We start from the raw sequence: 15,668 nt of genomic DNA, 5'->3' as shown, positions 1-15,668 counted from the left end.
TCCACATGTAGCTTAACATTACAAAGCATCCAAGTACTTCAATATTTGACAGATCATTTAAAATGATTTGTATTATTTTTGGCACACCTAAACAACATTTATTACTGTAAACTTAAAAGCTTTGCATATATTTCATTTGGAAGCGTCACATGGAGCCAGAGGGTCACGCCTGGGCTTTCGGAGCCACTGAGGAGACGCCGGAGTCACCTGGCGAGGGTCTGCACTCTCCTCCAGGAACTGCTGCAAGGACAGCACCTCACCACCCGGGGAGCCCGTGCTCCTCCTGGGGGGGGCGCCAGCGAGCTCGGGGCCCCTCCGGAGCTGCAGCGGGCTCTGGCGAGACGAGCGCTGGGCGTGAGACAAGGAGGAGGAGGATGAAGATGACGGCGGCGGCAGAGGCGGATGCGGCAGCACGGGGCTGCTCCCGCTCGACCAGACGTCGGCGTCCAGACTCAGGCTGAGCTCGCCGCTGCTCTCGCTCTGCGGTCTGCTCAGGCTGCCGTTCACCACACCTGAGAGACCAAACGTGCAGTGGCAGAGTTAATTCGTTTAAAAGATCTTCCCAAAAAAAAGGGGGGGATTTAACATTACTTTTGAGCCAAAGTTAATCAATGTATGGAGACAGTTCCTTTGGGCATTCAACTATTCTATCGGGAAAATGTTCTGAACATGCTTAAGGTGCAATAGTTCCTAAATTGCTGTTTCAGCCATTAACTGTAACTGTATCAGTCATCTGATACAGTTAAAAAATAAAAATATATAGTCGAAACCATTTATATAATGATCAGTGTATTTTAACGAAAATCAAAAGCTAATTACAGGCATTAACGATCAAGCAAATGTAACGAAGGCACAAGAAAAGAGCTGAATACGAGAAATACCACACAAAGTTCCACTAGGAAGTGAAGCTGACCCGCAACAGCAAAGCCACTCCACCAAATTTAACCCAATTTAACACCACCTTAGAGCTAAAAGACGTGCAGTACAGCAGTATTCCAGATCCCATATTCGATTAATACCACACAGCCTCATTACATAAAGGTCATCTTTTAGGGTCGTCTTAAGTAAGACTCGTGAGCCTCTCTTTGAATGTATGTCGCTGAATGTGCTCTAAGGCGACAACATACGACACAGACCAAACCTTCAGCATTAAAACGTGCAACATATGGGCATACCTCTGCCACAGACTGGCAGGTAGCAAGAAAGATCATTGTTATTATGACTGGCGGTGTCGTCACTATGATGAATGACTGGTCCAGAATCTGGACAGAGATGACAGGGCACTCAGCATGTGAACCCAATCACACTGGGGCAACAGATGGACCATGCTGGCTGGAACAATCAGCAACCATATTGGCCCTTAGTATGCCCAGTGGCAGGGACTGGAAGAGAGGAGGAGCCTTGCAGGACAAACCAGCCAATAAGCATCCAGGGGGGGAGGAGCTCTACATCGTACAAGGGAAGAATTTAAAGAGACCAAGCTCGCAAACTGTCCCACTTCGAGTGCAGTGATTGCTGTTGCTGTTACTGTAATTATTGTTGCACAATTGAGGCAAAGGCACAAAGAAGATGTTAATACAGGAATCCCAGTGAAAAGTCTTAGAGCCAAAACTGCTTCCGAAGAAGGCAGATGAAGGGTGTCACGTGTCCGATGTCTCGCGGCAAGGGCTCGAATGAGTGAAGGGGACGGGGCAGCACGTCACTTACTACAGATGATACAAGGGGCTTTGCATTTGACGGAGACGTCTGGAGCTGGGGGGCAGACTGCTTCAGAAGTGCTAACGTGCTCCCGTCCTGTGCAATCACACACAAACGGCTCACTGTCATCACGTGGTCTCCTAACTCTTCACGCCTGTCTCAGCAGATGCCGTCTTGCATATTATAAGTGTCAAAACCTGTAAAGTGTGTGTCCACGGCATAATGTTTAATGGCATCGTGTGTGTCTTAAATTTCTTGGAAGGTGCTGATGTTACGACAGCTGAAGATGATATAGGTATATGTTTACTTGGACATTGACAATTCATGTGTGCGTGGGTATTTATAAAAACAAAGCGGGCAACTCCGTCAGAGGTCACTGAAACTTCAGTCATTATTATCCAAATCAGGATAATAGAAGTGATTGCAATTCTTCAAACATCTTATAAAATGCTTGTTCTTGGACTAACCCATTACACACACACAGGTGGGGGAACCTACTGTGATTGCAGGGCCACGCCTGGGATTCAAACTTGAATCTAAAACTTGAGCCCCTTTCAGACATGTATAGCAACCCTAGACATTCCACTTCCGCATGTGAGAACACAAATGTCAGAATCAGCTGTAGCGAACATCCTGCCAGCTCGCTGGTGTGAAGCCCGGGTGATGTCCGACTGTGCTCGTGGGAACAGAACAGGTCATTGTTCAGAGAACTCACAGCAAGAGAGTGGCTGTGTTTATATCCTATGACCGGCGCCAAACCCAAAATAAAATACGAAAACGTCTAACTGGAGACACAAGTCTCACAAGGTTAGGTCGGATATGAACACATCTATAAAAACGCTGCAGCATGCTTCACTCAGATCGCAGATACGTCCATATACATGTGCCATTAAAATCAACATAAAAAATTTATCATTATGGATGAGCCCTTCGAAGATGAGCACGTGCGCCATCATGGACGTGCTGAGTTTGCACTTCCGAGGATCCGAGAATCATGGGGATGCGCCACGGCAGAATATTGTTCACATGAGCGCCGCCCTGCAGGATGCACTTAAACAACACCGAAGGCTTCTCACTTGAGTATTATGGGGTAGCATTTAATCCAACACCCTCTCTGGTGCCATTCAGAGACTCTTCCCTGCTAACGGATGGATGAGATTTCCACCTGCTGCAACTGTACAGCTGTGTGGTGTTAACGGTTTGCAGAGGCGGGGTCGTAAACGCTGTCCTTTTCTCACCTTGGGCTCGAACCCCACTCTGCTCATCCGAAAAGACTGGAGTGACGTCCTCGTACGACACGTTGTCTGCAGGACACAAAGGCAGACTTTTACCTGATCTGGGAACAGTCTGATGATGTAGGACATAAGCCCCCCCCCCCCCCCCCCCCGACTGGACAGGGCAATGTGCAGGCTGAGGGGGAACAGCGTGGAATGAGACATTTAAAGCAAAAACTAAATCAGTCAGTCAGCATGCATGCACGCTCACAACAAACGACACTAAAGCCCTTTACCGGGAAAATTCAGGACACTTCGAGATGAGAAGAAACACACAAACATCCACACACTCCCACTTCTGACCCTGACAGAACACAACCCCAGCACCTCCCTCTGATTCCAGTGGTGCGGGACGCACGGAAGGTGCAGGGAGCGTGGCTACCGGCACTCTGCTCTACCTCTGTTCTTCAGTTTGTGCTTGGAGCCGTGTCCGGGGGGCAGGCCGAGGGTAGCGCAGTCGATGGCCGTGGTGGAGTATGCCATTGTCCCCAGCTCCTTCCTCCGTTGGCCTCCACCCGCCGCAATCACCGCCGACGCCAAGGCTGCCTCCTCGGGCGTGTCCAGGTGGTCCGTGCTGCTGCTCCACTGACCCCCCGCCGAAACCATGGTCTGCAAGAGGTCGTTCATGGCTGAAGAGGAACAGCGAGGGGATTAATACCTCGCACTACAGGCGGCAAGCCGGCAAGTGATGAGAGAGAGAGAGACAGAGAGAGAGAGAAGAGTAAAGACTGAAAAAGAGAGCGAGAAAGAGGAGTAAAGACTGAACGAGAGAGAGAAACGTCACACCATATTAGTGTGACATGCACAGAGCTGAAATGAAGCCTCTGATCTGTGTGTGTTGATAAACAGAGACAAAAAGAGAGGGAGAGAGAGAGAGAGAGAGAGAGAGAGAGAGAGAGAGAGAAAGAAAGGCATAATGAGAAGAACAGAGTTGAGAAGACAGAGCAGACGCAGAGTGTGAGACTGCAGAGTTTAGCAGTAGATACCTGCTGTAACAACCTCAGAATTAACCAACAAGTCCAATGTGCCTAACAAGAAGTGCACTAAACCGTCCAGTTCTTCACGGCCCCCTTCCTGACGTACAGTTTAAGAATCTCAGTGCAGTCTCAGAGAATAGTAGAGAGAGCTCGTGTGTGTGTGTGTGTGCCAGATCACTCCTACTCGCTTCCAGCATGGTGGCGACATGACTTGTGGTGTGCTGCAGCCAGGACAGGGCCAGCTGAAACAGGGCCACGCGTACAGACAAGGGTGAGGTAGGAGACACTCATCCAAACACACCACAATATCAGCACTGCCCAAACATTAGAGCACGCATAATCACAGCAGACTACACTAGACTACAAAACCAAACACTACTGCTCTCACACAGTACTGTATTAACAACTACAGTATTAATATTAGATTACCTGTACTGAATACTACTGCTCTCACGCATCAATATAGTATTAATATTAGAATACCAACACCTAATATTACTGCTCTTACACAGTACTGTATTAATAAACAGAGTATTCATATTATTATTATAATTAGATTTAGAATTATAATACATATTAAATGACTTTATCATGTTGTGTATTACTTCAAGATTGCCTGTCAATAAAAAACAAGCACACACTCACAGGCTGTGGTAAACACAGCAGATTTCTCTTGGCTAGAAATTGTGCCACAAGTTCCAAACAAGTCAAGCGTTGAGTGGCTGTGAATGAGTCCTCAGGCCAAACGCAGCGAGGAGAGAAGTGTGTGTAGAGACATGGTGAGGAACAGAGGCGTGGCAGAGGCTGGGGGGGGCGTGGCAGACAAGGGAGGGGCGGGACCAAGCCGGTAGCCAGAAGTTGCTTAGTCGGGGCACTTACACATGGAGCGGCGGTAGATGGCTTTTTCTTTGTCTTTCTCCTTGGACCTGTTCCTCATAAAGGGTAGCCGTTTGAGAGCTGTCAGCCCCGAGAGGGAGGGAGCGAGGGAGGGAGCGAGGTGCAGAATGATGGAGGGAGAGAACACAGCAAGGTTAACAAAGCCACTCAAGGAGGAAGAAACCAATCAGAACCACTTCAGTGGACTCACACACAAACACACCACGTACTGTACATACAATATACGTTTCAGTAAATACACACAACGACACTCACACACAGACGTCATCCAAGACACCGTCTGAAGTGGAGATGCTATGCACGTAAACACATACACACAGACACACACAGATGTTTATTAAAGGGTGCAATTCAGGAATCAAACAGTGACAGGCAGTGGCTGCCGGTGTCTCTAACTGCACGGAGGAGCCATCGGCCACAGTCGCATGTACCACGCCAACCGAACCACGTTTCCTTGCCCGTGACATTATGCATCTGGGTCCTTACAGCTTGTTTCGGAACTGAAGGTGCAGATTTTTTGCTCGAATGCAAGTGGAGCTCTTTAGTGCTAAGAAACTCAAAGTAAGGAAACAAGCCAGTTGCTATGGTAAAAGCTGTAAAGAAAATGGTGGCATGTGATGAGTAGACATCACCTATGGCCCCTGTCCCACTGGGTCCAGTGTGTGTGAGCTAGCTTTCCAGTGTGTGTGAGCTAGCTTTCCAGTGTGTGTGAGCTAGCTTTCCAGTGTGTGTGTGAGCTAGCTTTCCAGTGTGTGTGAGCTAGCTTTCCAGTGTGTGTGTGAGCTAGCTTTCCAGTGTGTGTGAGCTAGCTTTCCAGTGTGTGTGAGCTAGCTTTCCAGTGTGTGTGAGCTAGCTTTCCAGTGTGTGTGAGCTAGCTTTCCAGTGTGTGTGAGCTAGCTTTCCAGTGTGTGTGTGAGCTAGCTTTCCAGTGTGTGTGAGCTAGCTTTCCAGTGTGTGTGAGCTAGCTTTCCAGTGTGTGTGAGCTAGCTTTCCAGTGTGTGTGAGCTAGCTTTCCAGTGTGTGTGAGCTAGCTTTCCAGTGTGTGTGAGCTAGCTTTCCAGTGTGTGTGAGCTAGCTTTCCAGTGTGTGTGAGCTAGCTTTCCAGTGTGTGTGAGCTAGCTTTCCAGTGTGTGTAGATGGCAGAACAGGAGACAGGGCACATGCAGTAGCATCTGGAAATGTGACTTTGTTACTAGAAATCATATAGTTAAATCTGTCCTTTTTTAGGATTAAAAATGTGTGTTGCGTGTTAATATATTTTATATATATATATATATATATATATATATATATATATACATATATATATATGTTGTGTGTGTGTGTTAATATCTTTTATATATATATGTTGTGCACGCTCATTCTGCATGACCTGTACATTTGAATATCTTGTGTTACTGTGTTATTTGTGGGACCATTATGATGCATTGCACCTTTTAATAGTGATGGACACTAACAATGACCAATCACAAATTGCCCTGGACTGAGACTGGACAGATCCACTAAAGACCCGGCCTCGCCCTGCTACAGCATACCATTGGAGGACCCTTGCACATTGCTGTGCTGCGATCTCCTCCCTTTTCGCACAGACAAAAGACGGATGACAAAGAAAGAGAGAGAGATTTGATTTCTGTTATAGAGTTTCCAGAGGGCTTTATAGTCCAGCTATAAATTGGCGTAGAGTAAAGTTCGTACTCACTGCTGCTCCGCTTCTGGCTCAGAGTGTCGTCCAGTGATCCGGAGCCCATGGATGAGCTGTCGTGGCTGTCGGGCGGCGCCAGCGTGCCGGCCGAGAAGCCGTCGCTGGACTCGGAGCGGATGGGCGCGACGGTGAGCGAGCGCATGCGCTCTCGGCCCTTCGGCCTGATCAGCTTCCTCATCTTCAACGTGATCCAGTTGCCCCTCCTGCATAATGAGATGCAAGGAAAACGGTGAGCTTACCGCTGTGAGCTGTTTATATATGCCACAAATCACAGACACGGAGAATGGTGGCCAACGTGGAGGTAAGGGCTGGTGTCAAAATGAAAAATGCAAAACTACCTGCTCACGTAAACTGTTCGTTACATGAACGTAAAAAAATCTTATTTGATATGTTCAGTAAAACATTCATTCTTCAAGCACATGAAATGAAGTGTTGATAGGAACTGGTTTCCAGAAATGATGCTCGGGGCAGCACAAACCTTCGGGGGGGAGAGGGGTCATAGAACTTGTACTGATCCATGATCTTCTCCTCCAACTTCTCTTTCTGTCTCCTCAGTTCATTGAGCTTGTCTCTGGAGAAAGGAAAAGGAGAGAGAACGAGAGTGCAAAGATGCAAGCAAAGAAGAAATGAAGAAGAAGGAAAAAAAAGAACAGTAAGAAAGAAGAAGAAGAATTCCAGTTACACATGCACAGCTAAAACATCAAAGCAGGTCTGGGTGTTGGCCAAGCAGCAGAGAACATGCAGTAACGGGGTCAGGTCACACGTGCAGTAACGGGGTCGGGGTCACACGTGCAGTAACGGGGTCGGGGTCACACGTGCAGTAACGGGGTCGGGGTCACACGTGCAGTAACGGGGTCGGGGTCACACGTGCAGTAACGGGGTCCGGGTCACACGTGCAGTAACGGGGTCAGGGTCAAACGTGCAGTAACGGGGTCGGGGTCACACGTGCAGTAACGGGGTCCGGGTCACACGTGCAGTAACGGGGTCAGGGTCACACGTGCAGTAACGGAGTCAGGGTCACACGTGCAGTAACGGGGTCGGGGTCACACGTGCAGTAACGGGGTCGGGGTCACACGTGCAGTAACGGGGTCCGGGTCACACGTGCAGTAACGGGGTCAGGGTCACACGTGCAGTAACGGAGTCAGGGTCACACGTGCAGTAACGGGGTCGGGGTCACACGTGCAGTAACGGGGTCGGGGTCACACGTGCAGTAACGAGGGTAAGGTTCACACATGTATTGTCTCTGCTCGACATGGAACAGGTCTTTGCTCTCCATGGTCTGCTCCAGCAGGGTCCGGTTCTGCAACATCAGGGTCTGGATCTGGTCCAGCAGGTGGCGGTTCTCCTCCTCCAGGTTCCCCTTCAGCTGGCTCAGCAGCTGTGGAGAGATCGCGTTACAGCATGTGTGACTACTCGCCCTACCGCAATAATGATACCTGCAGTTTGAGGAACAATAAAGTGTGAGTTGCATGGAAGCAATCATTCGCTGATTCTTGAACTGATATTTAGAAGGTTTATGAGCTTTCAGAAACTGCTTTAACAAATCAGAGTCCCAATCAAGGATTTCACTGCTCCGTTTACTAAGGAAATTCTTCTGTTCTGTAGGTTCATATTTTGAATGCATGGGATTTTGTGATTCATGGACATGGGTCCAACACATTGCTGTTGAAGCTGAATGCTGTACAGTGAAGTGCAGAGGGAATCTATCCATGTGCACGTACAGTATAGCATAGCGTTAGACGGGGGCATTCCGTGGAGTCATCATTAAACCCCTCCCACAACTGATCTCTGACCCTCCCCTTACTCTGATTAGGAGTCCACAAAGAGAAGGGGCGGAGTCTGACATGCCTTTGCTGGAGGCCGTATGATCCGTGATGAACCCCTTGCATTCCTAAGGACTACCCCTCCCCCTCAGGACTTTGCAATTTCACATCTGCTAACAGTTCAGTTCAGGAACTCGATGACAGTAAAACCACAAGGAACGGTTGGGCAGTACACCAACCTAACTAAGCTTTGGTGGACGTGGTTTAGAGTCAAAGATTTAGCGTCAGATGTTTCGCGCATCACTCAGACTGTCTTTAACGGTCCCAAACTCTCACTCTCTGTGGGGAGCGCACCTCGCACTGGTTGGTGAGTTTGGTGGAGGTGATGTCCAGCTGCTGGTACTGCTCTTTGAGTTTGGAGAACTCAGCCTCCAGGCGGGTCTGCTCCAGCTTTGCCGCGTTCAACTGGCTCTTCAGGTTCTTGTGGTCAGACTGTAGCCCCTCATTGTCTTTCAGCAGTTGCTGGTATGTCATGTTCAGCCTTGGAGGCAGAGACAGAACAATTACAAATCTCGCACTGCAAAATTTCACTTCGATCAAAGGCGTGTATACAGACAGACTGAATAATTTTCATAACTGTTTTGGAGGAGAGAAATAATGAAAACGCTGCCTACATTTCAGGTTTCACTTACTATGATATCATTTTCTGCAGCAGGATTAACTAAAAGAGGTACTGGTGGGTACCTGCAGCTTGCTGGCCGCAGAGCTTATGGACAGCCATGCTGGACCTCCAAGAGCAGGTGCTGGTGTAAGCCCCTTACTTGTTATTGTCGTCCTTCAGCTTGCGGTACTCTGTGGCCGTGGCCTGGTGGCTCCTGGCCTCCGACATCATCTTCTCCTGCTCAGCTTTCAACACCTTCTCCAGCTCCTCCAGCTGAGCTTTCTGCTTCAGCAGCTGGTTGTACCTGCATGTTCAGATAAAACAGCGGCACACGCTTACCCCAGCCGGACAGGTAATGCGCTGAAAGTGGAACACGCCAGATTCAGGATTTAACGTATAACACCTGGGAAAGCCAGAAAGAAAGAAGGCTCAAGAGGTGAGCGTTCCCCTGGCGTGAGCCCAGGTGCACCTCACCTGTCCTCCAGGTCACGGTGCTGCGTCTCCAGGGTCTTGTGGACACTCTTTAGGCCACCGTGCCTGCCAATGAGGGCCTCATATTCCACCGCCTGCCGCTCGTGGAGGGCTGCCAGCTTCTCGTGGTCGCGCAGGAGGAGCTCGTGGGTGGTGCGGAGCTCCTCCCGCTCACGCACTGCTCCGTCCCTCTCCCCCTCCATGCCGCTCTGCTGGCTCTGCAGCTGGGCGTTCTGCGCCACCAGCGCGGAGTTCTCCACCTGTGAAGAGGGTGGAGGACCTGCCGTCAGCATCTATGGGCCGCACATTTTCAGCCGCGGTAAAGGGTCTGTTAAGCTACCGAAAGCAAAGTTTGCTAATGATGACTGGAACCACTGAAATGCAACGGTTGGCATGGCCATAGGGGGAAACTAACATTAGTGACAAAGATGGAATCTGGCTTTGCCTTAATGCCAGAAAAGTTGTATCCAAACACAAATGATGTACTATTTCTATCCTAACTAAACATGATAACATGATAAACAGACAGATAAAGACAGACAAAGAGAGAGAGAGAGAGAGAGAGAGAGAGAGAGATGGACAGACAGGGAGAGGAGAGAGAGAAAAAGAAGAGAGAGAGAGCGCAACAGGCAGACAGAGCGAGAGGACGGGGCAGGACGCTGTGACCTGTAGCTTGGCGTTCTGCGTCTGCAGGGTGGTGTTGTTCTCCTGCAGTGAGGCGGCCTGTCTCTGCAGGGCCAGGATCTGAGCCTGGAGGTTAGCGCTCTGACCGTCCAGCTGCTTCAACTGCGTGCGCAGCGCCTGCTTCTCCGCTTGGAGTGTGGCATTCTGGGAACACACACGCACATAATCCCATTTAGTCACTGGACTGTCAGACGACGACATGACCCAAATACAAACGCATCCTGTTCTTTGAAGTTTGAATTTTGCCAGCGACCAACAGTTACAACAGTTTGTGAATCTCTAACTACAGAGTCCTGTTACTAGCTGGCCCTTGAATCCAAATCTAAATCTGGCAGGGCAATTAATTCATCAGGTTGACCACTGTGTCACTACACCTGACTCCTGAAAAACCATCCCTCACGAACAAGGACTGAGCAGATTTTTTGGTGCCTGAAGGTCATGATGAGTGGGTAGACGTGACTTACATTCCTCTCAACCTCTATGAGACGATCTTTGACCTTCAGAAGCTCTCGGGTGGCCTCGTGACTCTCCTTCTCCCACTTACTGATGCTTTGGGAGTCCTCCCCTCCTCTAGGAGGCGAGCTCTGAACCATGCGCTCCTCCTCTTCCCTTTGACGAAGAGCCTCGTAGTTCTTCTTTACCTGCCAGGGAGGAAATGGGTGGGTTAGAATTATGACACACAATTAGAGTGCAGGGCAATTTCAATTCAGAGAACAAGATATGGACACATCTCCATTACTTGGAAATACAATGGCGAACTTTAATTGGAGACCAAATTTCAATACATGAATACATTCTGAACTGACCCTAAATCTTCTATGTATCATCACATGCACTTACCATTTAGTAAAAACTTTCAGCTTTAATTCTACAAGTCTTTAATGGAAAATCTCACAATTTTGAGCTCCTGGCGGAGCTGCTGGTTGAGGTTGGAGGATTCCTGCAGTCTGGCCTCCAGAGCGGCAATCTTCTCCTCTTTAATCTCCAGAGAGGATTTCAGAGTAGACTCCAGCTTTGATTCCAGCAATTTGAACCTGAGACAGCAAAAACGTCAAATTTTGTCCAAAACATTTACCATGATATAACCATGATATAACCTTTCCTGATTATTCAATTCTGTACAACACTTGACCTATAGCTCAAGCCTTATAATGTAACATTTTGAAATAATTATTATTTCCTTTACTGGAACACTAAAATGTTTTCTTTCCGGGTCTCATGAATGTCTCATAAAGCAGATGTAAATTAGTGTAAGTCACCTGGCGTCTGAGCTCTGTTCATCGTGCAGGAGACCCTCTTTGTTCAGGCCAATCTTCTCTAGTTCGTGGGTCAACTTTTCCAGGTCATTATTCATTTGCTGACTCTTCAGTTTCTCACTGACCAGCTCCTGCATCAAAAAACCATCAGAAGAGGCTCAATCTGGTGCTCTCCCAGAAAGAGATGAAGTCATCAGCTCCACAAAAGTTTGAAGATGATCAGGTTACCTCTCTCAGTGTGACAAGCGTCTTTTTGTCCATCGTGGCTTGCTTCGCCAGCTCCTTGTTGTCTCTTTCAAGGTCTTTGATACGGCTGCAGGAGTCTTTGAGTGTGCTCACCTCCTTGGTAAGGGCACGGTTCTCCTTCTCGAGGTGCGAGATGTGCTGATTGTCATCGTCCAGTTTGGAGTCTCGGATCTCGGCCTGTTGCCGAAGACGCTTGTTTTCCTTCTCCAGCTGCTTCTTGTCTTTCTCCAGCTGTGAGCTCTCCTGCTCCAGCGCCTTGTTGTCCATTTCCAGTTTCTCCAGACGCTTGCTGGAAATCTTCAGCTCCTCCAGGTTCCGCTGCAAGCTCTGGTTCTCGCTCTCCAGGTCCCGGAGCTCGCCTTCCAGTTTCTGGACCTTGCGGCTGCTGTTCTCCAGGGCCTTCTGGAGCCGCTGGTTCTCCGAGTCCAGGCCCTGGCAGTTCGCCTCCAGTCTCTCACTCTTCTTAGACGAGGCCTTGAGCAGTTCCAGGCTCCTCTGAAGCTGGCTCTTCTCGCCTTCCAGCTCACGGTTCTCCAGCTCCAGCTGGACCGCCCGGGCCACAGCCGATCGCAGCGACTCGGCTGCGCGCCGGAGCTCCAAGTTCTCCTCCTCCAGCTGGGCGTTCTCCTTCTCCAGGGCTGCCAACTGCAACGACGTGTTCCTCAGCCCGTCCACCTTCTTCCTCAACCGCCGGCTCTCCGTCTCCAGATCGGCGTTCTCCTTCTCCAGGGCCTCCACCTTCTCGCAGGTGATGCCCAGACTCGCCACACGCTTCTGCAGACCCTCGTTCTCCCGTTCCAGAAGGTGCACCTCCACCTCCAGCTCCTCGGCCTTCTCACCCCGCTCCTTGTAGTACTCCAGGTCCTTGCGTAGCTGCTTGCGTTCGAACTCAAGCTTGTTGAGCTTGCCGCTGGTCTCTTTGATGGACTCGTGAAGCACGCGATTCTCCTGTTCCACGTCTTTGACCCTGGCCTCGGCGCTCACCTGCGACCGCTGCCTGAGGGAGGCGACCGTCTGGTTCAAGAGCTCGTTCTCCTGCTCCAGCCACTTCACCTGTGCCATTGGGAAACAAACGCTGTGAGCCAGGCATTAATAAACGAATGCCGAATCCTGATAAACAAAAAAGGCCCTTTGTGATTAATGACATTATCTTGGTAGTCATGAATCATCACTCCAACATCATCTCAGTGTATCTGGTAGCAAATAAAACCTCCTGGACCTTAAGCTTCATGATCAGAAACTGGCGGGACATCACATGCATGCACATATCATCACGATTAAGTTTTAAACAGACATTCTGCATGGTCCTTAAAGACTTAAGACTTTCCATTTTCTCATTCCATTTTCTCATCTCATCATTCTCATCTTGTTTGCTAGAGGCACAGAACAGACAAAGTCAGGTCAAGTCCAAAGATTCGCTCCAAAGCATAATTTAGTAAATATGTCACATGGGGAGAGTCATGTCCAACATTCAAGTGAAGTGTGCCATACCATGTAAAATTCTTAAAATAATCATATGTAATGCTGTGTTAAGTGCTATCACAAAAGCATAATAGCACACCTTACACACACACACACACACACACAAACATAAACACACAAACACACACACAGGGGAAAACCATACCAAGAGCACCAATGGTTTAAATAAATAAATGAGCACGACTGAAGGGGATGCTCGGTCCACACCTGTCTCTCTGAGTTTTCCCTCAGCGTCTCCAGGGTTTTCTGCAGCTGTGATTTCTCCTTCATCAGGTCGGCACTGAGGCACTCTGCACCACGCAAACCCTCTCTCTCTGTGCGCATCTCATTCTCCAGCTGCTTGAGCTGTGCAGATGCCCGCACACACACACACACACACACACACACACATGCGTGCATGTATGCATACACACACACACACATACACACACACACACACACACACACACACACACACGACGACACAAACATACATGTGTGCATGAATGGATAACCACACATACACACACAGACATGTGCACATGCACCTGCCCAGACACACACAGACACGTGCATGCACATAGACACACGTACGTGAACGCACGCACGCACACACGTATGCGCGCGCATACCCATATGGACACACAGAGACGTGCACAGGCATAAATGCATCGCGTACACATCTGCATGCATGCACGGGTTTCAGCTCGGCGGAGCGTGTGCGTTTGCAGAGGCCCATAGTTCAAGCTTCTCTGTTCGTGCCGACATTCTGCCCCTCCTCGGATGCCCCTTCCCCCACTGAGGCACCCCTTCAGACATAGGGCATAAGATCCGACAGGCGTAATTAATGCCCTTGACGGCCGGGCAGCAGCCAGGAGAGGGAGTGGGTGGAGTGCGTCTGCACCATCCCTGAATCATGGGCACAGCTGCAGCGCACAGCACTGCTGGAGGGCGTCAACCTCTGTCCTCACACATGTTCCAGTTCTTTATATAAACCCAAGGCTTTTCTGAAAACACATAATTACGTGGCCTGGCGGTGTAGGCTGGCGCAGACGAACACAGCAGTGCACAGACACTGAGCCCTCAGTACGTGTGCCATCTATCTGTAGCACTGAATTTGATCAAAGCTGCTTAAACGCATGTTTTGGCGGTTTGAGTTTCAGTACGATCCTCGGTTGCATCATTCCAGAAGATGCATTTTCTTGCCTTCGCACAAGAAATGGCCTTTTATTAATCTGAGCTTAAAATGGAGGGATTAGCTTTCTAAAAATAATTTAACCGTTTCGAGAGTCCCACACGTCCTGTAAAGAGACCTTCAGACTTCTTTTACTCCTTCTGTCGCTCTTGTCTTCACTGTAAGGCAGAGAGTGTGTGTGTGTGTGTGTGTGTGTGTGTGTGCGCGCGCAACACAGTACACATGGAGAGCGGAGGAACAATCTGACCTTCTCATGCAGTCTCTGATTCTCCTTCTCAGCCTTGAGCAGACGTGAGCTAGCTTCCCCGGCTGCCTTCAGTTCCTCCACGGTCTTCAGGAGCGTCTGGTTCTCCATCTCCAGCTTCAGGAGTCTGCTGGAGGTGAGCTCATTCACCTCATGACCCAGAGACTTCTGAGGAGCTACGGGGGTGAGCGCAAACACGCAAATGTTAAACCCCCTCCACCATAAGATCCATCTACATAGTGGGCCCATTTAGTAAACAAACAGGATTTATCTGGAGATTTGAGCCCAGTTATCCTTATTAGCTTTGTCAAATGCAGGCTGCACAGTAATCTAGGACTAATTAAATCATTAATAATAATAATGAATAATTAAATTAATCAGCCATGCATGAATAAGCCCGGGGCATGCGGTGAGCTAGTGGGGGCCGAGGGAATGCCTACCCTCGGGAAACTCTGGCGTAGTTTTGGAGAGCTGCTCCAGCTCCCAGCCCAGGTGCAAAGATTCATCCATGCTCTGCTTCTGAGCCACCTCCAGTGTCAGGTTCTCCTCCACGAGCTCCTCTATACGCTTCCGATCCATGTCCCGCTCCTTACCGAGAAACACACACACACACACACACACACGCATGCATGGAGGGACACACACATGCACATGATGAAAATGCAAACTCCTTATAATAAAGCATTCTGACAATTCCACAACCTGTACTTCTCACCTTATTTTAACCTTTGAAGTGACTCACATGTAAACTCTCATCTTCATGATTATCAGTATTTAATTTCATTTTATATGCTCAATTCTCCCTTTTGTAATATTTTATATTTTATTTCTAAAGCAATTTGAGCTGCATTTTATGAAAGTAGAAAAAGTGCAAAAATACAAGTAGCTTATTAGCAGCAGTAGTAGCATCATCATCTTCATCCTCATCTTCATTGTCTCACCATCTCCATGTCGTGGATTTTGGCTTTCAGCTGCAGGTTCTCCTTCTCCAGCTCGTGCAGTTTGTCGGAGCGCGCTCTGGAGCCATCCAGCTGCTCCTCCAGCATGCTCTTGGTCTCCAACAGGATCTGATTGTCCTCCTTCAGCTCCTGTACGGCCAAACGCAACGCGCCTGTTAACCACTAACTGCAGGAACAGAA

At 49.0% G+C, this 15,668-nt stretch overlaps 1 protein-coding gene across 7 annotated transcripts in view; it reads right to left on the bottom strand.

Moving 5' to 3' along the window:
- ccdc88ab (coiled-coil and HOOK domain protein 88ab) overlaps positions 1-15,668 on the bottom strand; it is a 45,512-nt gene that overhangs the window by 2,455 nt on the left and 27,389 nt on the right. For 5 of the 7 annotated variants that reach the window (XM_035530355.2, XM_035530349.2, XM_035530354.2 and 2 more), the window contains 20 exons: positions 15,471-15,617; positions 14,970-15,117; positions 14,533-14,705; positions 13,319-13,456; positions 11,612-12,682; positions 11,387-11,514; positions 11,023-11,161; positions 10,592-10,768; positions 10,110-10,271; positions 9,447-9,703; positions 9,133-9,276; positions 8,666-8,852; positions 7,781-7,926; positions 7,027-7,119; positions 6,546-6,751; positions 6,382-6,423; positions 4,829-4,906; positions 3,371-3,601; positions 2,937-3,002; positions 208-512 (listed from right to left, as the gene is read on the bottom strand). In XM_035530355.2, coding sequence (XP_035386248.2) covers positions 208-512; positions 2,937-3,002; positions 3,371-3,601; positions 4,829-4,906; positions 6,382-6,423; positions 6,546-6,751; positions 7,027-7,119; positions 7,781-7,926; positions 8,666-8,852; positions 9,133-9,276; positions 9,447-9,703; positions 10,110-10,271; positions 10,592-10,768; positions 11,023-11,161; positions 11,387-11,514; positions 11,612-12,682; positions 13,319-13,456; positions 14,533-14,705; positions 14,970-15,117; positions 15,471-15,617 — 4,038 coding nt within the window. The remainder of the gene's footprint in view (positions 1-207; positions 513-2,936; positions 3,003-3,370; positions 3,602-4,828; positions 4,907-6,381; positions 6,424-6,545; positions 6,752-7,026; positions 7,120-7,780; positions 7,927-8,665; positions 8,853-9,132; positions 9,277-9,446; positions 9,704-10,109; positions 10,272-10,591; positions 10,769-11,022; positions 11,162-11,386; positions 11,515-11,611; positions 12,683-13,318; positions 13,457-14,532; positions 14,706-14,969; positions 15,118-15,470; positions 15,618-15,668) is intronic. The other 2 variants (XM_035530352.2, XM_035530350.2) reach the window with 2 other exon arrangements.

The sequence above is a fragment of the Electrophorus electricus genome, chromosome 5, assembly GCF_041902795.1.
Source record: "Electrophorus electricus isolate QZ-2024a chromosome 5, ASM4190279v1, whole genome shotgun sequence".
NCBI classification, from domain to species: Eukaryota; Metazoa; Chordata; class Actinopteri; order Gymnotiformes; family Gymnotidae; genus Electrophorus; species Electrophorus electricus.
The sequence above is the reverse complement of the archived record's forward strand: the minus strand, read 5'-3'. Positions and strand labels throughout refer to the sequence as shown.